Source organism: Spea bombifrons, chromosome 3 (genome assembly GCF_027358695.1).
Source record: "Spea bombifrons isolate aSpeBom1 chromosome 3, aSpeBom1.2.pri, whole genome shotgun sequence".
Taxonomy (NCBI): domain Eukaryota; kingdom Metazoa; phylum Chordata; class Amphibia; order Anura; family Pelobatidae; genus Spea; species Spea bombifrons.
Genome location: NC_071089.1, coordinates 85,181,473 through 85,206,558, shown reverse-complemented (window position 1 = coordinate 85,206,558; position 25,086 = coordinate 85,181,473). Strand labels below are relative to the sequence as shown.

The following is a 25,086-nucleotide window of genomic DNA, read 5'->3' as shown; positions in this document are numbered from 1 at the left end:
AAATAGATATTTGTTGTCAGATCGTAAAACTGACATGCCAAATTATGATAAAGTTTTTTCCCTGTAAAATTATGCAAGCATATACAGTCAGTATTTATCTAAAACCATGCGTAATCATTCTTAATTGTTCTCTGGAAGGTGTGTTATATGAGAAGCAGTAACACAACATTTAAAAACACCTAGGCAAATGTAGCAATAACGACTCTTAAAACCTATTGAGAAGAATTCTGAGCAAAAAGTACAAAATCCGATGGGGAACTCTACTAAAGATGGCTTCAGAGCACTTCTCAACGAAAGAGAGGATAATGAGATGGTAATGTATTCTAAAAATGTTTGCATTTAATTCATTTATAGTTAACAACGTTGACATTCTCTAGAGTTACTAAGGAAGTAGATACAATGTTGGAGTAGACATAGATATATATCACATCAGGGAACTTTACATTAATCAGAAATAGCATGGAAATGATCTATATATTGAATTAGTATTATTATTATTAACATTATTGTTGTTAATTGATTTATATAGCACCCTCATACCTCTCACCGCTGTACAATGGGTTAACAGGATATAACAAGCAGTGCATCACATAACAATCTGAATCAAAAGGTCAGGAGGGCTCTGATCAAGCAAACATAAAATCTAGGAGTGTCAAAATAATCAAGTCATTTTAGAGACATTTGCAGTAACATGTTTTCATAAACATAAACTTAGAACACAGTATTTCCACTAACTTTCTCTTGCAAATGATCTGAATGAGAATGAGTGTTCTTTATCTATATAAGTAGTTGGTTGGTTTAGAACTCTTTAAACATATATGTCTCTTATGGGGCTACCATCACTTTCTACTGATCTGTGTATTTTCTGGACACTCTCCACAAGCTGAATTCTAGAAGCTTTGTGAATGGATGAAAGCCTCAACGAAACAGGCAGAATCCCGCATTCTTTCCATAGGTGTAAAGTATTTCTGCTTTTTTTGGATCCCTACAACTAAAATTATGTGGTTTCTTTAACATGTACAACTTGTTGTAGCAAAAGTTCACAACATTTAAGTCTTGTAGCTTTTATTATTGTGCTAATAGCAATATGACAGCACTTTCGGTAAAATCTTTCCCCCCGATTGGAGGATTGGGGATAAAACATTGCCATTTTGGCAGAAGTTCCCGCTGTGTTATGTCCGATGCAGACAAAGATAGAAGATTGAAGAGAGAATAGAAGTAAGATAGAAGGTAAAGAAGATGCAGAAGCAGAAGTGGTCAGCAGTAGCGGGAAAATGAGAGTGTGAGAGATTGAGTGAGAGCGTGAGAGTGAATGTGGGCAACAAGTTTTGTTCTCAAATTCAAAATGCCACGAACCAAATGGGCAGGGAACGTAATTTATTGCCCAAAAACAAACAAATGGGCCAGAAACAAACTGAATAATGTGTCCAAATGGTTTTTGGCCCATTTACACATGTCTAGTATTCATATTTACATATTACTGGCCCAAAAGGTGATAGTTTACAAAAAAACAAAGTGAGCTTTTCCTTCTACTGTCCTTTCAGTACTTTATATTTCTTTATATTTTATGTTACAAACAACCCATATTTTCCCAAATACTATTGTGTACACTTGAAGGGGATGCTGTTGTGAGGGACATGCCTCCATACATGTCAATTCCTGAACTATCAAAGAGGTCTATTAACTAAACGGAAAATTGTAAAAAGAGCTTGCAGGAGACTTCTTTTTGTTCCAATCCCCTCACTTCACTATTCCTTATGAAGGGCCAATACTGGCATGTGTCTCCAGCAAGAAGGTGGCATAATGATTACTTCAATGGGTGACACTTCCGTAACTACAGGACTCGGAGCAGTCTAAGGTCGGAAGGGTCCTTTCTGAACTATTTTGAACCGGCGCGGGGAGACAGATGCGTATCGGGGGTCACATGATGTCACGTGACCCTTCGGTGAAACTGAGGCTGCATGCACAGTGTGCGTGAGCAGCCGGATAGCAAACTGCAGGCGTACTTGTTTGTGTGTGATAATGGATCTGTACGTGTGTGTGTGTGTGTGAGCATGCATGTGTACTTGTGTGTGTGTGAGAGAGCATGGCTTAGTACTTTGTGTGTATGATCATGGATGTGAACTTGTGTGTGTGTGATCATGGATGTGTACATGTGTGTGTGTGAGCATGCATGTGTACTGTGTGTGTGTGAACATGCATGTGTACTTTGTGTGTGTATGTCTGGCTGCTCTACCACGGTGCGCACTGCTTCACTGCTGTGCGTCGGAGTATGACTACATATTCTGGCGCTCAGCATGAAAACCCGGCACCGTGACTGGACTAGAGGCCTCACAGAGGAGACTGAGGGGCGCCAAGCGTTTGCTGAAAACTGATTCATGAGCGACCGTTTGGCGCCTCACTGCTCTCGTGACCCTCCCGGGCCCTCCGTCCATGCCCGAGAGCCCAATGGGTCAGTCCGCCCCTGCTTGTATGTGAGCATGGATGTGTTCTTGTATGTGTGTTTGTGAGCATGGATGTATGCTTGTGTGTGTGCGAGCATGGATGTGTAATTGTGTGAGCATGGATGTGTACTTGTGTGTATGTGAGCATGGATGTGTAATTGTTTAAGTGGAGTGAGATGGAATGTGTGTTATGATTAAGTGCGTTTAATTTGTGTGTTTACATATGTTGTTTGTTGGAACGGGGGGGGCAAATGATGGCGCAGATCAGCTGTTGAAGGTGGGGGGCCTGGGGCAATTTTTCGCACTAGGGCCCGGTGGTTTCTAGTTATGCCCCTGATGGGTGATGATACTTAATAGGTAAAGAAATCACATTATACACTATACAGCCACAGTTCAAAAACTGTCCTATCAACTATAAGTTTAGTGAATTGACTCAACAGCCCCTGCCCACAACTAACACACACACTACCTCACACACACATACTAACATGCAAACTTCCTCTAGTGCATACAAATACATTTACTCTAACACTATAACCTACACATACACACATTGTAACTCCCTAGGCTAACATATGCATGTGTGCTCTAATACTATAAGCTAATGCACACATTCACTCTAATGCTATAAGCTAATACACACATAATCACATGTATCACATGTATCATACATACATACATACACTAATTCTAGCACCATGCAATTACACAAATTCTAGCAGCATAAACTCACACACACACACACACACACACATTAACTATAACACCTTGCACTGACACATACATTAGTACCACACCCTTACCACGTGTAGAGCCTGTGATAGGACGACCTGTACCCCAACTGGGTAAATCCACCCAGCTGTGCTTCCTGAAAAGGACAGTGAGTTACTATAGCAGCCCAAATATCAGACAGAATCAATATTGTGGGGAGAACAGAACTGAGTTTACTTTGAACAGCACAGCTATTTATACACACAACATAATTGGATCAGGACTATAATCCCATCACTACCAGACAGCCCAGCACCTCCATACAGGTCTATGGCCAGCAATGCCCACCCGACAAAGTGTCACTATTACTGGGTGATCCCGAGGGAGTGGTGTCAATCCTGGGGCGCCGATGAAGAGCTCAGGGTCCGAGGATGTTATGTTCCAAAAAGTTCTAAGAATGAGTAACAAAACCAGGTTTCTCCGTAACAACATCCGAATGTGACCCACCACGAGCCCAGTATAATCCCAAAAGAGCGATGTGGTAGGGCAATATACATGAGTAGCGATTCAGTTCCAAATGTCGATGGGCATCACTAAGGTTGCTAGCCACCGTACAGTTCCTCTAATGAGCACAGGGTGACTTAGACATAAGAGGGGATTGGGCAGACAGGTAAAGAGTTTCTCCATGAATCCGTCATGCCTCTCCTCCCAAACGCAAAGGTTTTTGGAGTGAGATTTCTGTATGTATTTAATATTATATAGAAAAAAATAAAAATAAAAAATGACAGCTATTTTTAATGTGGAATGTTTTTGTATTTTGCTACTTGATTATTGTTACTGTTTTAAATTATAATATAATACTAATTCTGAGCTCTGTTTCACATGTCAGCTTCTCAGATTTCATAATATATTTAAATCTATCAAATAAACAGGCCATTAATGACATAACCACCTACTTAGGTGACACCTCACCCTCTCATTGTCAAGCTTTTCTGGGAAACAATTGGAATTGCGTAAGATGCACTTTCGAAACCAGTTGAACCAGTGATAACTGGGAAATCACATTTAATATGGGTTTGATAAGTAACAGATTTGGGGTTAAATAAGGTTTATTTCAGGTGCAATAGAAGGTTTGCCTTCTTTTTCTTTTGACTGACTACTAGTTAAGAAGGCTTTTTTTCATTCTTTTTTTTGCCATTTGTACTAATGTAGTATGTCAACACAAAGCAAGGCATAACACACCAGAGAACATATTCTTAAGACAGAAAACTCTGAAAGAGCAGGTGTTTCTCTCCTGTGCATTTTACAAATATCTATTTTTATTGGTTTTTATTTGTTTGTATCTAGAAACTATCTTTTGGAAACTTCAGATTAAAACAAAGTGGAACTTCAAATATTCTAGCAGCTGAAATTATTAAAAATATGCATATATCTTGCATAATTAAACTAATAACTGAAACTTTACAAAAATGAAACATTTGGAATCTGCTCGAATCATGTTGGCCTCTATCGTACTATGACAGACGTAGTCAGCAAGGGCAATTAAATGCTATTTCAGCAGTACAGCCAGCCATAAGTACATAGCAGGCTATCATAGATACAAACCAGCGAATGGTCCACGTGTAAAGATCTAGTTAAATCTTACAGTGTTTACGGCTTTCTGACATCTATGCCTACTATATAATAATAGGAAACATTTTTACAAGGTTCTGGTGAAGCATTCTGGTAATTGATCGTTTTTGTTTTACAGGAGATATTTGGATACAAAACAATTCCATGGCGCACAGCACTTTGCATTATAGGATATATATTTTCATTAGGATTACTATGGCTACTGTTCTATTGGAAACCGGAATGGGAAGTCTGGGCTCGCTGTGACCCTTGCACGTTACAGGAAGCCAACGTTATATTGCTTCAAACAACGGTAGGTACTGTCGTTCATCACTGCATCCACTGTTACACATACAGATGTATAGAGATCAAAAGTTTCATCGTTAAATCAGTAATTACATCATCTAAATTAAATTATATTAACTATATAAATTAAAGTATAATGTATAATGATTTGTGTGGTTTTTATAGCGGTAGCTTACATTTTACTTGATTAATATCAATGAATAATAAAATATGCACCTGCTATGAACGGGTTATGCTTTAAAACTTTTCTTACCATTTTTTTTTTTTTTGTGGAATTTCTTTTCATATAGGAATTTCAGATTCTATCAATGTAAATTTGACGCAAACCGTAAATTTTTTACTAATTAAAAATGTTATGGCTCAGTGAATCGAGAATCTAGAAACTAGATCCTTTAGCCACATTTTGACATGATTACTTAATTTTGTTTCTCCTCTGACAGGATGAATTTAAACAGTACAGCAAAAAGCATGTCACATGGACGCACCTTTCTGAGCTGAAATCATTGATTGGTACATCTGACCAACCCATTCCTGGGGACAGACATTCCATCATAAACAAAGCAATTGTGACACCTGCGTTAAAAGTATTATTATTTTTAATTTTGTCTTTCGTAATTTGTTTTAAACCATGTCACATGCCACAACATAAAGTGCTATCACCAAGGAAATGTAAGAATATTTTCTTGTTACCATGGTGAAAAGTCCACCTTTTTTAACAAATGTGGGCGTTTAGACATTGGATAGCATTAAATACAAGGTACAGTTTAATTCTATAATTCAAACAAGTAATAATATGCTTAAGTAGTGCCCAATTCACCCCTATGACCTACCTCTACAGCCACCATCCTCTCTGCAGTGCACCAGGTTATGACATCATATGCACTTCAGATAGATGGTGCCAGGTTAGGATAGTACCAAGTGGGATAGTTGATCTCCTCAACCAGCCATTAGAGCAGAAGAATCAAAGAGCCTGATCACCTAATAGCATGGGCCGCATTCACTTTTGTGGCAGAAGGGCTGCTATCTTAGTGGGCCTAGGTCAGCATATGCCACTGTGTTTAATTATATCATACGTGATTCATTGTCTATTTTCACCATAGACAAATTACTTCCCTCTGATTCACCTAATAGCATGCAATCATTGGCACAATGTCCAGTAAAAGGTGAGCGCATAAAGGTATATACTAACTTTAGTGTTATATGTTGCACAAAAGCCTCTCTTTCCAATTAAGTGAAGGCATTTTTAATTAATATTCAAAGTGGTAATGCCACCTGAGAAAATCATCCCTGCCAGAGACACAAGCCAAAAAAACAATCTGGACCTTGAATGAACTGGAATGTACATGTTTAAATAATTAGGAGAAGATCCTTAAACTGGAGGTCACCCAGCATGCTACACAATGCTTCAGTGTTTTATAACATGAATTGTGTAATTGTATGGGAACTCCCATTGTTTGCTACAGATACATTTAGTAAAGCCATGTGCTCAGGAGTAGAGGAAACCACGCACTTAAAAAATTGGCATAAATGTCTGAACATTTGATTAATTGTTCAGTATTTACAAGTGTCATAAATTTGTATTGTGACACTTGTGTTTACTTTTTTTATTGATTCTTCCATGAATTAATGATATTGGCAATTTCCAACACAGACGAGCCTCTCATGCAAGAAGGAGTGAGATAGCCCTGCATAAACTATAGGTAAATTAATAAGATTATTTTCTCTGGCACCTGCTATTTTAGCACCTTATGCAGGGACAGTTAAGCCCTTCTTGCACTAGAGCTGGTCCTTTATAATATTCCAAATCATGGAGTTGAAATCTTCAACAATCAGTTCAGTAAATACAGTCAATGTCACTGATTTAACTTTTCAGAACTGGAGGAACTTACGTGAAATGCATGATATGGCAATTAAAATCATTGGTACGCCACATTATGGATTAGTACAATTTTCATTGGTGGTCCTGTCAAACATCCTAAAAAATCTTCTGCTATAAGCCGAAGAAAGAGACTATGAAGGATATGAATATATGATACTACAACTTTACAGCTATTTTTACAATCTCTAACATGTTATGTAGTTTTACTGTTTGCATATGCTACCTTTTAAATACCATACCCTTAACTAATAATAGGTTGTAACCCGCCATGGATTTCATTATGCAAAGACATACGGGGAATGTGGCTAACTCTCCTCATTAACAAATGAAATAGAATGAAATATGCATACTGATCAACAGTCTTCAAACATATAATTTCATATGATGCACCATACATTAGGTTCTGTGTTGATTTATTTTTTCAGGTTAAATGTGTTTGGGTGCAGAAGATCAAGTATATTTGGTTGATTTCAGAAAAGAAGTTCCAGAAAGTTGGGTATGTTTTTTTTTTGCTTTTTTTTCTAGCTATAAAACCAATATATGATGGTAACACAGAGATGATGTTTCTTTAAGAAGTCAATATATTAAAGGTATGGTTTCGTATTACCAAACTTAATTATATGCTCTAGAACTTTCTCAATCCCTTTCCTTAGGCTATTTAGTCAAATAAACCAACATACAAACTTATGAAAACATTTTCTTTTCATATAGTATCACAGTTTCTTAACTGTTTCATTGTAGGACCACTCAGGGTTGGCCTTAGAACCAATTGATTTTTCTAGTGTCCCACTAGGGAGAGTTATGATTGCAGCACATGAGAAAAAACTGCATTGCAGCATCCCCTGCCATCTCAGTGCCACATAGTTTTTCTCTATGGTACATCTAACCCTACTACTACCACCGTATTTGCTTGATTATAAAATAAGTTTTTTTAAAAAATCTGAAAAAATGGTCTTGTTTTATAATCTCTCGCGCTATCTCTCAACATTCCCTACATTCCCGGTCAAGGTGCAAAAAACATCTCTTGTTCTACAAATCTGCCTGCGATATTTTGGCCTCTTGTAGTACTTCTGCAAAAGGGCAGAGCCACAGCACACACCATGGGGACAGCCTCTACCCTGTTCCTCTAAATGTGGGGGGCATGAGCAGAGCCTCTGCTGTTTTGCAGAAGTACCTGGAGCTACTGGAGAGAAGCAAACAAAGAAAGAAGACAAAATAACAAAAAGAAGCAAGAGAAGAAGCAGAGCTGCGGAGACAGGGACACGGAAACGGTCGGCAGAGAAAGTAGGGAGACATTCATTGACCGAGAGCGTGAGAGAGTGAATAGGAGCATAATAAAGTGTAAATGGTCAGCGGAAAAGGTAGGGAGACATTAACAGAGTTAGAGAGAGTGAGAGAGAGCAATGAAAGCAAAAACAATGTTTTTTTTTTGTTTTTTTGTTTTTTAATTCCAATAGGGTTATTTTATATTCAGGCCTTTTTTTCTCTTTCTTACTTTCATTAAGATAGAAAATTCCTATGATCTTATAATCAAGCAAATATTGGTTGCAAATTAAATATTTGACTGCCTATAACATTTAGTTTGTTGCCCTCATAAAGATATTGGCTGTATAATTGTATATATTTTGCATTTTTGTATGTATTAACAATAAAGATAAAATAACTTTTCACCTTGCTGATTCCTACTTGTTGTAAGCAACAGTATCTGGGCTAAATTTAATGCCATATACAGATCTGTCACAAATAATTAACTGGCAGTCCTCCCTTAGATTGCAATGACTGGTGGCCAAATACGGTAGTTTGCGGAAGAATGAAAGTCTGTATTTTATAAATATTTCTAAAAATGTCTTGGTCCCCAAAAAACTGGTAGTGTATTATCCTGAAGGCATATGAGTGTAAGATAGATTTATTGGTCTATTACTTTATTATTACAGAGCCCTGGAGGATGAATACTCGTGCTCTGAATTACACTCCAGGTTTGGGTCCGGGCTCAGTCGAGAAGAGCAAAAGCTAAGGTACCGTTTATTGTTCGTGTGAAAACTATATTTGGAAACTTGTGTCATACTTTTTATGAAGACCAATCAGAAGCATTGAATGCAAAAGCTCAGATTTTTGAATGAATTACTAAATGCATTAAGTCCTGTGGCATTTTCAGGCAAGAATAAGGTTATGCAAGAAGCTTTTGCGTAGGATATAGGATATAGTTTAATCTAGCAACGTATTTATCTTTGGAGTTGCCCTAAGCATAACCCAATGCAGTTTTCCCACATATAAAAGATCAAATCCTAAACAAGTGTCTTCTGAAAGGATTTGAAAAAGCAAATACAATCTTGAGTGATTATACATAATTGTATACTTACTTGTATTTGTCCTCTGGTAATCCTTACCCTCCCTTCTATATGGCATTTCTTTCTGAATAGTGTTAATAATGTCTTTAAAAGAATGCTACAACAAACAAACCATTATATTAACTTGCCGGATTACACCTAAGATTAATTTGGCATTATTGTAGTGCTTCAATTTACTTAAAGCAAACAAAAGTAATTATTTGTCATTTGTCATTTGTCATTTCTTTTACAACACACAACGGTTGCATTGTAATAATGGACATAAATCTGATTATTCATAATATTTTCTTTAGGAGATTTGTTTGCGGGCCAAATGCCATTGAGGTTGAAGTTGTGCCAGTGTGGAAATTGCTTTTTAAGGAGGTATACACAATTTAAATGTATTTATGTAATTATGTATACATTTGCCTAAAATATATATCATTGTATGAATCAATAAATAATAATACCTGACTCTTTGTGTTGATGCAATTTTATAAGTGAGCCAAATAAGTGACTTTCCATGAATGCTGTTAGAACCATATCATTACCATGTAATATGTCGTTAACCAATTTTTGTATGAACAATTGTGCCTATTATGTAAAGACAGCTAACCATTAAATAATAAAAATAAATGTGCCATCAATTTTCTTTGAATAAGACCCTTACAATCAGTATCTGTGTGTTAGGCATTAGACACAAAGCATGCATGAGTGATTAGTTAACCCCTTAAGGACAATAGGGGTTTTTACTCGTAGTATATTGTGGGACAATGGCTATTTTAACATTTTTCGGTGTTCCTGTTTAGCTGTGATTTTCTTCTTTCTCATTTCATGCTCCCACACATATTATATATTGTTTTTTTCAGGACAAACAGGGCTTTCTTTAGATACCATTATTTTTATCATATCATCTAATTTACTATAAAAAAAATGATAAAATATGGGGATTTTTTGTTAAAAAATTACTTTTTCTCACTTTTTAAACAAAAAACTTTTACTCATCTGCAAAAACGAATGAAAAAACCTGCTAAATAGATTCTACTATTTGTCCTGAGTTTAGAAATACCCAATGTTTTTATGTTTTTTTGCTTTTTTCTGCACGTTATGGGGCAATAAGTACAGGTAGCGTTTTGCTATTTCAAAACCTTTTTTTCCAAATCTGGTAATTCTTCCCCCCATGTGCCATTTCGGGTATCTTTGAAGCCGGCCAATGCAATTTACCCCATCAAGTCATATATTTTTAAAAACTAGACACCCCAAGGTATTTCACATGCTGGTAATTTAACCCTTTCCATGCACTAATTTTACCACCAGCCTTTGTGAAACTTTATGGTAGTAAATTTTTTTGTATTTTTTTCCACACACGTTGTACTTCAGGTATAAATTTATCGCTCCTGGTATATGTCCGTGTCTCACAACACCCCAATATGTGTTCAGTAACATCTCCTGAGCGCAGTGATACCCCACATGCATGGGTTTGTTGGGTTATTTGGGAGGTAAAAGGCCGCCTTTGTGAGGTGTGTATTTTTTGGCCATTTAGACATCTGATCCTACTGCCCCCATGTCCCATATTTGGGACACCTTTGAACCCGGCCAATTCAATTTATCCCATCCACTCATGCATTTTTTAATACGAGACAGCCTATGGGCATTTGTAATGCCAATATTTTAACTCTTTCCATGCTGGAATTTTTGTAAAGATAAAGAATTTTAGGACTTGCTTATTAATTTTTTTTTTTTTTTTTTGGTGACAGTGGGGATTTTTATATGTTACCATGTTATTTTTATTTTTTTAAACATTTTTTAAACATTTTTTTTTAAATTTTTTTAATTTTTTTTTTATTTTTTTTTTTACTAATCACTCATTAGTGAGCTGGGCTCCATTGACCTTGCATGGTTGGATGCAGTACCTGCATTCAACCTGCAGGAGGAGCTCGAGAGTTCACAAGAGGGTCTGGATAGACCCTCTGAACTCAGATCTATTGTTAATGCCATTCTGTGAATGACGGCAACGTCATTCACAGGATGGCACTTGTGGTTGCTCTTCGGAGCAATCACAAGGTGATCGGGGGTCGGGGGTAGTGTTGCTGACATGCCTCCATATCGAGGCATGTCAGTAACACCATTTATGCTTAGGAAGCGATTCAGATCGCTTCCTAAGCTGTTTTAGCCGGGCGCCGCCGCGATCTTTCATGATCGGTGCGGCGGCGGCCATTTTTCTTCCGGGGAGGGCTGCCGAGGGCTGCCCTCCCCGGATCCACGGTCAGCCTCACTTGGGAGGCTTCCGTGGATGCTGCAAAGCCGCCGATCGCGGCGAAAACGCCGCGATCGCGGCGATGCAGCTGTTTAACGGCAGCCCGTACATGTACGGGCATTGTCGTTAACCCGTTGCACGGCAACCCCGTACATGTACGTGGATTGTCGTTAAGGGGTTAAGTTTCAGAAAATCTGTTCAAGTACCAACCAAAAGCCAGTGCAATAACTATCTAAGGTAGAAAAAAGTTTGATAAATATATTTTTTTCTTGATTTTATTTTACAGATTTTAAATCCGTTCTACATATTTCAAGTTGCAAGTCTTAGCTTATGGATGGCAGAAGGCTACATTGAATACTCTATAATAATTATCATTATAACCCTAATTTCTATCATCCTGACTGTCTATGATCTCAGACAGGTATTTTGTGCCTTTAATTCCTAACTTTAAAAACACAATAGTATTTTATGAATGGAATCAATGCAAAACATCTGATTTAACTTTGTTAAGGTAAACAGATAATTTGCAAGGTTAGCATTTTGTTTATTTTATGTATATATATATAACTTTGCATCAGTTTGGCATTTTCAGCCATGACACAGACTGGGGTGTACTGGATTTACCAAATCCCTTCTCCTTGCATGTGATATACGTACTACCAATCAGCTCCAGCGCTAGTGCCGGGAACACTGCAGATGGGGTTCTATTGAGTGCTCAGAAAGCCCTCCTACTGATTTCAATGAGAGTGTTTTCCTGCAAGTGATTGGTTGCTTCAAGCAACCAATCAGTAGCAAGAATCATTGGACCACAGAGGAGCTGCAGCTTCTACTATGTGATTTCTTAAAGGAATGCATAGTACTTTAATATGATTTATTCTTTAGTAGGGCTGCCAAGCACAATAAACGTTTCCTTTAATTTATGTGATGTGGTTACAGTGTAGTTATCCTGTCCTTCCAAACAAGGACAGTTGAGATTGGGGTTTATTCACTAGGTGAAATAAAATTTTTAAAAAATCCCACAACATTATTTATGCAATATGAAAAGCATATTGCAAAGAGAAATGCAACATGGCTGGTTCTTCAGAATGCAATTTACTACACCATAACTCACCTATAAACTCTCTGAAATTGTGTCTCTTCTGCAGCAATCTGTGAAACTGAATAAACTAGTTGAATCCAATAACAGCACAATAGTAACTGTGCGCATGAATGATGGGGGTAAGTCAATTTATAATTCTATTCAACCAGCACTGAATTGGTAATTGGGTGAGGTGTCAGTGGGCGTTTCCGCATCAGTCAGCGTACCCGCTTACATCGCAGGAAACACCCCCATTTAAATGGGAAATGAGGGGGGAGTGGGGCATGTCAGGACGTTTACCTGTTGATGCTGCAACGAAAAATCCCGGGCCTCCGCTCTTCTGGGCGATCGGGGACTCAGAGTTTGGCAGTGCATCAACTAACTGGATGTAAGACAGTGTGTGTAGCTGGAATATAACAAACAATGAAATGTCTCACTACAGATATTTTGTTATGAACAAAATGTCGACAACACACAAAATATGTGTAAATATTTAAAAAACAAATGTAATGCAATAATAAATAACAATAACAGAGCTACATAAACTGAAACTCAAATTATAACCACCCAGACTAGATGTATTTCCCACCCTGAAGGAATCCACAACCTGGAGTGGACAGACTCAAAAGTCCCATAGGGAAATGGTGGTCCTACACAGGAGAGCTCCCTGCTACTAGACAGGAGATCAAGCTGTCCTTTGACAGCCTCAATCGTGCATTCCCTTCTGAGAGACGTCACTGGTGAGGTCAACTTTAAGGTCATTGAAGGACAGCATGCCTCCTGCAGGGTCTGTTTAGTGAGAAATAATGTTTTTTCCTCTTCACGCAAATGGAAAAAGCAAAACAAAAATTAGTTTTGATTTAGTTAGAAAAAATCAATGAAAAATAATAAATAAATAAAAAACGATAAAGTGATCTAATTGATGTTATTGTGATATCACTGGAATAATAATGTGTTCGATAACAGTGCATCGATAACAGTGCATCGATAACAGTGCAATAAGGTAAAGTAATCAACATATTTGCAGAAAATTATAATTAAAAACGAGTCCAATGATGGGAGGTTGGCTTCTCCTATGAAGCTTCGTAAGGCTTTGAGCTACTACTTAAGAATTCTAGACGTTTCAGAGGGTTACATATCTAATCATTTCATATTATTAGCACATGAAGAGGTGGAATCCCGACACTTGGTCCCTGGAGATGTAATTGTTCTTACAGGAAAAAGGTTCTTTCTTCCTTGCGACTGTATTCTTCTAAGAGGAAGCTGCATTGTGAATGAAGGGACACTCACAGGTAAAACAATGAAAGACAAACTATTTAAATCAATATTAACCTGAGTGCCATGAGTTGGCTGGTTTGATTTGAACCTTCTTGGCCACTGCTAGAAGCCTTTTATCTGTAGTTGATTTAAACAGTCCATTATATATTATGGACAGCTTGGCAGTGAATACCTGTACATGTGTACCCTGTTAGAATGGCTTTCTTTTGACCTTAAGCAACATAGTGGCAGGGACTTCAGACTGGTGAACAACTGAAAATACATGAAGCAAAAAGTAAGTGGAGAATAAGGCAAGTGCAACAGATGTGGAGTCACAGTGGTAGTCTATTTCCCATTGGCTTTGCATGGCAATAACAGGAGGTCGGGAAACAATCTGCAGTAATACAAAAAAACAAACTGAGGTTTTTGGCCTTAACTAGGCCCAGACCCAAGCATTACCTAGTAACAAAAGAAGAGGCATTGGGTGTACAGGGACAAAATTTACACCATGCTTGGATCCTCTTTATGCTCGTATTATCAAACTTATTCTGTGTAGTCTTATTTTGTTACCCTATATTATGTGCCATGTTTTGTAGGAGAGAGTATCCCAGTTACAAAATCTCCTCTTGACAATATACCAAACTCCGTTCCTTGGAAAATACAGAGTGGGGAGGATTTCAAGAGACACGTGCTTTTCTGTGGGACTGAAGTCATCCAGTCATCATCGTCTAGCTCTTCTCCTGTAATAGCTGTAGTGAAACAAACAGGTGTGTCTTCAATTTGTTCAGAAAATCAAGTTGTCTTTTATCTTTTATTGGGAATTATGAAAGTGTATGCGACAGGCAGGCAAACGGAAGCAGTGTTACACAATTTGTAGTCAGTCTGTATATTGAATAGCGTGAAAGCATATTTAGTTCGTTATGCACATTTCACTTGCAATCTCCATTGTATTACTAATGGATAGCCATTATATACTGAATATTGAAAATACTGGGAAGGAGATTAATCTCATAAATGTTATTTTTCTTAGGTTTCAACACAGCTAAAGGAGAAATGGTAAGGTCAATCCTGTATCCGAAACCCATGAACTTCAAGCTATATCGAGATGCTACCAGGTTTCTTATGTGCCTTGTTTTAATAGCATTCATCGGTTTCATCTATTCCGTGGTCTTGTTTACAGTTAAAGGGGTATGTGATCTTTTGTGGATCTGTCACTTTTCCCAAGTGTGTGTGGCAGTCGTGTTATCAGCAGGTCAGATTTCTTTCTGATCTCCAACCCCTGCAGCCTGGGATTGTAAGCAAGTTGCACCAGCAAATTGGGAGCATGTGTGAGGGCACAAGCCACAAAGGCTTCTTCGCATCCCTTCGCAACTCTCCTATACACTTTGTCACAATAGATACTCTACATACCTGTATATAATATTGTATTCAGTTTCTACATCTGAACCCATTGTAGTTTGAAACCTTAATGGTCCAACAGAGAAAGAAGGCCCCATTTACATCACATAATACGGTTCATATACTGTAGATCCATAAACACCAACTGCACTTATTAATGCATTGCTTTCTGTTTCAGGCAACAGTTCGAGATGTGATTGTAAAATCATTAATTTGTGTCACAGTTGCCATTCCCCCTGTACTACCCGCTGCAGTTGCCACGGCTATTATGTATGCCCAAAAGAGACTCAAGAAAAAAAAGATATTTTGTCTAAGCCCGCAAAGAATTAATGTTTGTGGAAGGATAAACTTGGTCTGTTTTGATAAAGTAAGTTTTGACGTTTCAATAGTAATCATAGACAAAATGTATATTACATGAACCGCTTAATACCAGGTTCATCAATTTACTAAACCTGGCTTTCCATCTAGACCGGTACATTAACGGAAGATGGACTTGACCTGTGGGGTGTAGTCCCTTGCACTGGAAACAGGTATTTTATCACTTTCACATCAGTTTATTCAGTGTCTAAATATTGGGCACGTTAATTGAATCTCAACTGTGATGTACTTGAAATCATTTGTAAAAACGAAGATGTTAGTGATGATGTCTTATTGTGTACAAAATTGTGAAACTACCTATGCGAGCAGGAACAAAAGCAAACTGAATCAGCTCCAAGCATGATCGGCTACCGTATACCTATTAATAAAATCAATATATCGGCAGCTCAATGAACAGGATATGACATCATGTAACACTTCATTTCCTGGAGCTTTGGTTCCATGCCAAGCCCTTCTCAGATGCAATCGGTAGTGTACTCCCAGCAGCTGTTAGAAACAGCTACAATATAACAATAAAGGTGAGCTAAGGGAATATGGGAGGAAGGGGTTAACAGGTAATGTTGTAAGCAACATAAGCAACCATACAGCAGCTTATGATGCAATTCATGTTTCTAATTTATAGCATAGTAATATTTTAACTTGCCAAGAATCATAATAACTGCACACCTATTCCTTTTTCAGCTTTCAGAATGTTCACATGTTCACAAAGGGGAACAGTTTGCCCTGGAGCCCACTTCTCGGGGCGATGGCCTGCTGCCATTCATTGATAATTTTGGATGGGAAGATTCAAGGTGACCCTTTGGATTTGAAGATGTTTGAAGGAACAGATTGGGTAATACTGCCAGCTGGTGGAAGGGGAATATATAGCATTCCTTCCTACATATGACCTAAACAATCCAAGACTCATAGTGTAGCTGTTGTTGAAGATTTAAACTGTTCCACTGAATATTTATTGTTAGGTTAGCTTATTGTTAGGGATAATTACTAAAGCTAACGTATAATGTACCAACACTGTCTACACCATTATATAGTAGTAGATATGACATAACAATCCAGCATTTTGTTAGGGTCTTTGATTGTGAAAGTTTATATTCTAGAGTTAGTGCTAGTTAGACTTGTGCATTCGTCTTCGGGCGAACATGAAAACGAGCACGAAGAGGCCGTTTTTTTGTTCGTTCCGAAGGAACGTAGAACAGAATACAGTGCCGGCAAACCGTAGGCGAAGACGAAGACTCACAATCACGAAGAATCGAAGATTCTTCGTGATCGTCTTCGTTTTTGCCGCGCAACCGCCAAAATTTCAAACAGGAGTGAGCTGATCCTCGTCTGTCCAATCAGCTCACTCTTGTGACGTAACGCTAAGGGTCTCGTCCAATGCCTGTGCTGCTGTTTTTTGAATTCTGAAGGCGCCTTTATAAGACCAGAGCTTGCCTGAGAGATCCATTCATTTTTCGCTGTGACTGCTTTGGCAACACTGCTGTGCTGCATCCGAGCGTTACAGAGAGAGATTGTTCTGTTCTGTGTGAGACTGGTAAGCCTTAGCCTGCCATTTCTCACTGTGTACTTCATCCTCACTTCAGTGCTACTTAATTAATATATTTAATAATAATAATTTGATTAATTTAATTTTTTTTAAATTAATTTGTCATCAACTTTAGTGTAAGTGCTGTTGAGTTGACAGTGCACCCAGTGCCTCAGTGGCACTGGGGTGCCCTTGCCCTGGGCTGGCACTAGTGCCTATTGCCTGTCCTGCTTAAATAAATTAAATAGAATTTATAAATTACAATTTAATAGAATCTATAATTTAATAGTTCATTATAATATTATATATATATATATATATTTGTCAGTCATATATATATATATACTATAGTATACTAGTGTAGAGTGTACTGTAGACATTCATCTACTAGTGTCTAATTTAAAATCAGTAATATTAATTAATATAATTAATAATTGAATTCATTATAAAATTATATATATATTTGTCAGTTATAGTTAGTAATAGTATACTAGTGTAGAGTGTACTGTAGACATTCAGAACATCTACTAGTGTCTAATCTAAAATCAGTAATATCAATAATTCTCTAATTCTTTCTTATCTTAATAGTTAATTAAATTAGCTATAAATAAAAGTAATAATATTAATTAATTACTACTAGCGTATAGTTCAGCTAATCTTATTAGTACTGGTGCTGCAGCTCTATAGTTTGTGCTTTGTTTTAGCAACAGTAAGAGACCAAGTCAATTTTTCTTAATTAATCTTTCATTTTATTTCATTTGTTTTGCTCACCTCAGTCCATCAGTGAAGTGAACTTGTTGGGCTAGTGAGTGCAGCCGAATAAGTGCTGTGTTTTTTTTTGATCAGCAAGCAGTGACGTTAACTGTTTTGCAAAGATTTTCTCATTTATTTTACATTTTATTTCAATTTTATTAAAAGTACCCTTAGTGTTTTGCTCACCTCAGTCCATCAGTGAAGTGAACTTGTTGGGCTAGTGAGTGCAGCAAGCAGTGAAGATAACTGTTTTGCTGTGACATTTTATTTTATTTCTAATTCTTTTCAAGAAAAATTGACTGTGACGAGCTGTACTAAGCAAAGCTTCAAGCTACTAGCTGTAGTACTAAAATAATTCTAATCTTCTTTAATCTTAATCTATAATATATTATAAATAATAATATTCTAATTCATAATCTATAATATAAGTAATTCTAATTCTAAATTCTAATTCATAATCTATATTCTTCTATCTATAATACATAATATATAAGTAAATTAGTTCTAATCTATTAATATTATATAACTTAATATTAATTAATAAATCATATACTGAATCTGATTTAACCTCACTTTAGCTTAGTGGGTTTGAGAGCGTCTGCCTAGAGGTAGACTTATAGTAAGGAAATATAGCTTTAGGCTAGCATAGTAGTAGGCTAAGCTCTTAGGCCCGTGTAAATTCAAATTAAAAATAAAATACTGCTAGTTATTAAATAGTTAATCTTGAGTTAATAATTTAAATAACTTTAGGATTTTGGCAGATTGCACACAGCACAGTGCAGTAGTGCATAGTTTTACTTTTTAAGCAGTAGCACTGAAGAGAACTTCCTCTAATTTTTTTGTCTTTAATTCATTTTTCCTTTTTTTTATTTTTATTTTTTTATTTTTTTTTTATAGTTTTTTAAACACTACACTACACTACACTACACTACACTACACTACACACACAACACAAAATTTGAAATGGATCCTCCTTTTGGGACTAAGGAGGGACAAGCTCCATCTACCACCACCACCACCACCACCACCAGCAGCACCACCACCAGTTCTAAGATGCAGCCTTTGCGTCAGTCTAGTCGGCCAAGTAGGCCAAGCTCTCGCTTATCATTTGGGGAAGCATTGCTTGAAGGATCATCAAGTAAAGGAAAGGCACCAAAAGCAGGCAGTAGTAGTGCGGCTAGGCCCACAAGCTCTATGGTTTTTTACGGAAAGCCTAAAGCACCAGAAGCACGTTCAAAGTTAAAGGGTAGCACAAGTAGTACCAGCCCAGTGACTAAAAAGAAGTGCCTTTTGCCCCAAGCAGCATCTTCCGCATCCACCAGCAGCATGCAAGGTACCAAGCAGAGCCAAATTAGCAGCAAGACTCAGAGGGGTCCCAAACCAAAGCGATCTCATTCCTTTGTAGGGAAAACCACCACCACCACCCCCACCTCTACCGCCTCTACCACCACTAGTGCTGCGCCTACTGTTCCCACTGGTACCGCCACGCCATGTCCTCCTAGTACCTCTAGCAAGCCACCAAGTCCTTACAAAATTTTTGTAAAGACAGTTAGAGAGAGGGCTACACATAGTGGAACTCCACCTAGCGAGGTAGCAGAGGAGCCTGAGACTGAGAGGCCAAGTGCAGAGTCTATTCTTCCTGCTCGCACTACTACTAGTCACGAGTCTCACGACGATATCAGTCTTAGCTCCAGCCTAGCAGGAATTCCATTCGATCTGGCTAATGAAGAGCTAGACTATGAGCCAGAGGAAGTAGAGGAGATGAGTGGTCAGGAATCAGATTCCTCAGGGAGCAGTGTCCAAATGACTAGTGCACAATTTTCCCCTGAGCCTCCACCTTCTCCGCTACGATCATCACCATCACCACCACCAGCAGCAGCAGCAAAACCTAGCAAATCTAAAGCAATTAGCAGTCCCACTATGGCCAGTACTGTTACCACCAGTCCCACCACCACTAGTTCTGCCTCTGTTCATCCACCCCGAGCAGTAAGAGCAGCACCCAAGGCACACTCCAAGGCTATGCGCGCCCCAATTTGGGAGCACTTTGAAAATGTTGAAGAAGGGCGCTATGGAAAGTGCAAACATTGTGGGAAGCTAATAAGCAGAGGGAAAGTGTCTGGCCATTTTACCAGTGCTAGCATGAAGCATCACCTCAGCACTCAACACAACGCTGTGCTATTGGGGAAAGATGCAGAGGTAAAACTTAGTGCAGGCAGCATAGCTGGTGGCCGTGGAAAAACCCCAACAGCTTCTTCTTCTGAGCCAATAGCAGCAGCAGCAGCAGCAACTAGTGCTGGCAGCCAGAGACCAAGGCAGGTTGGAGCACTGCATGCCCAGCCCACCCTGGAAGAATTTGGGGCATTCCACTCCAAGAGAACGATGCCCAAACAGCAGGCCAATAAAGTAACGCGACTTATTGGTCAGTTCATTGCTGTTGGAGGGGCATCCTTCTCCATGATTGAAGGGGAGCCTTTCAAACAATTGATGGCGGCTGTGGCTCCACAATACACAGTTCCGTCACGTTCCACTTTCAGCAGGAACATTGTCCCCTCGCTGTATCGGTCCTGTGTTGCAGCAGTGAAAGAGGAGCTTTCCAAGGCTGCTGGTCAGTGTGTTCATTTCACTACAGATTTGTGGAGTGCACCTAGCGCCCAGCATGCCTTTCTTTCTTTGACAGCACACTGGTGGCAGCCCAGTGTGTCTAAGGAAGTTGCTGCAGCAGGCTACCGATCATTCCTTCTCCATGCAGAAGTGATGGATGAAAAGCACACTTCCCAAAATATTCTGCATGCGATTAGGAAAATGTTTAGCCTTTGGGTGGGAGCAGAGGCGGGCACCAATGTTGAAGTTGGTTTTGTGGTAACTGACGGAGGTGCCAATATGGTGAAAGCGCTGCGAGATGGTCATATTGTTGGTGTGCGCTGTGCAGCCCACATCATCCATCTTGTAGTGAAGGCAGCAATGTCAGAAGGAACTAATGTGGCAGCAGTAGTTCTGTCCCGCTGCAGAAAGATCGCTGGACACTTTCACCATAGTGTTAAGGCTAGCCAACTTTTGAGGGAAGAGCAAGAGAGGTCAGGTCTTCCCGTACACTGCCTACGTCAGGATGTCAGTACACGGTGGAACTCCACGTTAGACATGCTAGAGAGGATTTTGGAGCAGCAGAGGGCAATCCATAATCTTGCCTCAGAGCACAATATTGGGATTACCTCTCCATTGAATAGGGAGGATTGGACAGTGATCGCCCAGCTAGTGGCAGTCCTTAAACCATTCAGGGATGCCACAGAAAATTTAAGCTCAAACACTGCCAGTCTGGCCCAGGTAATCCCAGTGTTCTCCCATCTAGGCAGCAAGATGGATGTGTTCCTTGGAAACCGTGAGGCTGTTCAAGGTGGCACTCTACATCCTGACGTAGCAGCCATAGTCAGGAAGCTGAAGGATCTGCTAAAAGTACACCTTCGCAAGCGAATGGAAGAGAGTCCCGAAATGATGCTAGCGTGCCTTTGTGATCCAAGAATTAAGGGAAAGCTAGCTTTGAAATTCAATGTTCTCAGTAGCTACCGGGAGCAATTGGTCAACAAGGTACGTGACTGGCAGCGTAAAATGGGAATGCTGTCCGAGGAGGGTGAGGTGCAGGAGGAGGAAGAGATGATGTGGTCTGCTACCCCTAGCAGCAGCATCAGCAGCAGTGCCACAAGCAGCACAACACAGCTGAGTGGAGCAGCTGCGTTTTGGGAAGAGGCACTTGGCAGTATAGTTGGACCATCTGACAGAGCTAGCAGCAGAAAGGAGAGTAGTGCTGCTGAAATGGTCAAACTTTACCTCTGTGAAGTTCCTTCTGCTCCTAATGTTGATCCTCTTAGCTACTGGGATGAAAAGAAGAGTGTGTGGCCTGCACTCTCATGGGTTGCGCAGCAGCTTCTATCATGTCCGCCAACCACTGTTCAAAGTGAGCGCGTGTTTTCTATGACTGGAAACATACTGAGTCCACAGCGCTCACGCATGGCACCTCATCTGATGGAGCAGATTGCCTTTCTTAAATTCAATCTGCCCAAATTGGGTTACCCAGCTCTTAGCTTGGAAAGTTAAATTTTTTCTCTCTAATGTTTAAGGTAGTTTCTCCCCCTGGTTGCACTTGCTGCGGTGTGGCAATGCCTGCTACCTCCGCTGGTGTAGCCAATTTACGCTAGGGCCTAGTGTCTGAGTTCTGTAAGTCCGCTCCCAAACGCCTAGGACTGACAGTGTTTGGGTGCTTTGCCCTGGGGTGAAACAGGTGAGTGGGTCGTCAATTGCCCACTCATTCACCTTTTTCCGTTTCCAACGCTGCTGCTGGTGGTGGTGCCAGTATCTTTTGCCAGTTCGCTTCCTGGCTGAAATCATGCCTCAGATGTCCCTAATGGAAAGGGTAGTTTCTCCCCCCTGGTTGCACTTGCTGCGGTGTGGCAACGCCTGCTACCTCCGCCGGTGTAGCTAGCTTACGCTAGGGCCTAGTGTCTGAGTTCTGTAGGTCTGCTCCCAAACGCCAAGGACTGACAGTGTTTGGATGCTTTGCCCTGGGGTGAAACAGGTGAGCGGGTCGTCAATTGCCCACTCATTCGCCTTTCCCAATGCTGCTGCTGCTGGTGGTGGTGCCAGTGTCTCTCTTCAATGCCAGTTCGCTTCCTGGCTAGTGTCATGCCTCGAATGTCCCTGATGGTAAGGGTAGTTTCTCCCCCCTGGTTGCACTTGCTGCGGTGTGGCAACGCCTGCTACCTCCGCCGGTGTAGCCAGCTTACGCTAGGGCCTTGTGTCTGAGTTCTGTAGGTCTGCTCCCAAACGCCAAGGACTGACAGTGCTTGGATGCTTTGCCCTGGGGTGAAACAGGTGAGCGGGTCGTCAATTGCCCACTCATTTGCCTTTCCCAATTCTGCTGCTGCTGGTGGTGGTGCCAGTGTCTCTCTTCAATGCCAGTTCGCTTCCTGGCTAGTGTCATGCCTCGAATGTCCCTGATGGTAAGGGTAGTTTCTCCCCCCTGGTTGCACTTGCTGCGGTGTGGCAACGCCTGCTACCTCCGCCAATGTAGCCAGCTTACGCTAGGGCCTTGTGTCTGAGTTCTGGAAGTCCGCTCCCAAACGCCAAGGACTGACAGTGTTTGGATGCTTTGCCCTGGGGTGAAACAGGTGAGCGGGTCGTCAATTGCCCACTCATTTGCCTTTTCCAATGCTGCTGCTGCTGCTGCTGCTGCTGCTGGTGGTGCCAGTATCTCTTCTCTGCCAGTTCGCTTCCTGGCTAGTGTCATGCCTCGAATGTCCCTGATGGTAAGGGCAGTTTCTCCCCCCTGGTTGCACTTGCTGCGGTGTGGCAACGCCTGCTACCTCCGCCGGTGTAGCCAGCTTACGCTAGGGCCTTGTGTCTGAGTTCTGTAGGTCTGCTCCCAAACGCCAAGGACTGACAGTGCTTGGATGCTTTGCCCTGGGGTGAAACAGGTGAGCGGGTCGTCAATTGCCCACTCATTCGCCTTTCCCAATTCTGCTGCTGCTGGTGGTGGTGCCAGTGTCTCTCTTCAATGCCAGTTCGCTTCCTGGCTAGTGTCATGCCTCGAATGTCCCTGATGGTAAGGGTAGTTTCTCCCCCCTGGTTGCACTTGCTGCGGTGTGGCAACGCCTGCTACCTCCGCCAATGTAGCCAGCTTACGCTAGGGCCTTGTGTCTGAGTTCTGGAAGTCCGCTCCCAAACGCCAAGGACTGACAGTGTTTGGATGCTTTGCCCTGGGGTGAAACAGGTGAGAGGGTCGTCAATTGCCCACTCATTTGCCTTTTCCAATGCTGCTGCTGCTGCTGCTGCTGCTGCTGGTGGTGCCAGCATCTCTTCTCTGCCAGTTCGCTTCCTGGCTAGTGTCATGCCTTAAATGTCCCTGATGGTAAGGGCAGTTTCTCCCCCCTGGTTGCACTTGCTGCGGTGTGGCAACGCCTGCTACCTCCGCCAATGTAGCCAGCTTACGCTAGGGCCTTGTGTCTGAGTTCTGGAAGTCCGCTCCCAAACGCCAAGGACTGACAGTGTTTGGATGCTTTGCCCTGGGGTGAAACAGGTGAGCGGGTCGTCAATTGCCCACTCATTTGCCTTTTCCAATGCTGCTGCTGCTGCTGCTGCTGCTGGTGGTGCCAGCATCTCTTCTCTGCCAGTTCGCTTCCTGGCTAGTGTCATGCCTTAAATGTCCCTGATGGTAAGGGCAGTTTCTCCCCCCTGGTTGCACTTGCTGCGGTGTGGCAACGCCTGCTACCTCCGCCAATGTAGCCAGCTTACGCTAGGGCCTTGTGTCTGAGTTCTGGAAGTCCGCTCCCAAACGCCAAGGACTGACAGTCTTTGGATGCTTTGCCCTGGGGTGAAACAGGTGAGCGGGTCGTCAATTGCCCACTCATTTGCCTTTTCCAATGCTGCTGCTGCTGCTGCTGCTGCTGCTGCTGCTGCTGCTGGTGGTGCCAGCATCTCTTCTCTGCCAGTTCGCTTCCTGGCTAGTGTCATGCCTTAAATGTCCCTGATGGTAAGGGTAGTTTCTCCCCCCTGGTTGCACTTGCTGCGGTGTGGCAACGCCTGCTACCTCCGCCAATGTAGCCAGCTTACGCTAGGGCCTTGTGTCTGAGCTCTGGAAGTCCGCTCCCAAACGCCAAGGACTGACAGTGTTTGGATGCTTTGCTCTGGGGTGAAACAGGTGAGTGGGTCGCCAATTGCCCACTCATTCGCCTTTCCCAATTCTGCTGCTGCTGCTGCTGGTGGTGGTGCCAGTGTCTCTTCGATGCCAGTTCGCTTCCTGGCTAGTGTCATGAATCAAATGTCCCTAATGGTAAGGGCAGTTTCTCCCCTCTGGCTGCGTCTGTTTGCGGTGTGGCAACGCCTGCTACCTCCGCCGGAGTGGCCAGCTTACGCTAGGGCCTTGTGTCTGAGCTCTGGAAGTCTGCTGCCAAACGTCTAAGACTGACAGTGTTTGGGTGCTTTGCCCTGGGGTGAAACAGGTGAGTGGGTCGCCAATTGCCCACTCATTCGCCTTTCCCATTTTTCAATGCTGCTGCTGGTGGTGGTGGTGGTGCCAGCATCTCTTCTCTGCCAGTTCGCTTCCTGGCTAGAGTCATGCCCAAAATGTCCCTAGTGGTAAGGGCAGTTTCTCCCCCCTGGTTGCACTTGCTGCGGT

General features: G+C 41.0%; 1 protein-coding gene across 1 annotated transcript in view; it reads left to right on the top strand.

Moving 5' to 3' along the window:
* The first annotated feature begins 250 nt into the window (after window positions 1-250).
* Window positions 251-25,086, top strand: part of LOC128483056 (probable cation-transporting ATPase 13A4) — a 43,896-nt gene continuing 19,060 nt past the window's right edge. Inside the window, exons 1-14 of the mRNA XM_053459093.1 lie at window positions 251-313; window positions 4,906-5,079; window positions 5,513-5,656; window positions 7,377-7,447; window positions 8,886-8,966; window positions 9,593-9,662; window positions 11,822-11,956; window positions 12,681-12,753; window positions 13,774-13,905; window positions 14,467-14,637; window positions 14,901-15,058; window positions 15,447-15,635; window positions 15,737-15,798; window positions 16,328-16,478. Coding sequence (XP_053315068.1) covers window positions 251-313; window positions 4,906-5,079; window positions 5,513-5,656; window positions 7,377-7,447; window positions 8,886-8,966; window positions 9,593-9,662; window positions 11,822-11,956; window positions 12,681-12,753; window positions 13,774-13,905; window positions 14,467-14,637; window positions 14,901-15,058; window positions 15,447-15,635; window positions 15,737-15,798; window positions 16,328-16,478 — 1,674 coding nt within the window. The remainder of the gene's footprint in view (window positions 314-4,905; window positions 5,080-5,512; window positions 5,657-7,376; window positions 7,448-8,885; window positions 8,967-9,592; window positions 9,663-11,821; window positions 11,957-12,680; window positions 12,754-13,773; window positions 13,906-14,466; window positions 14,638-14,900; window positions 15,059-15,446; window positions 15,636-15,736; window positions 15,799-16,327; window positions 16,479-25,086) is intronic.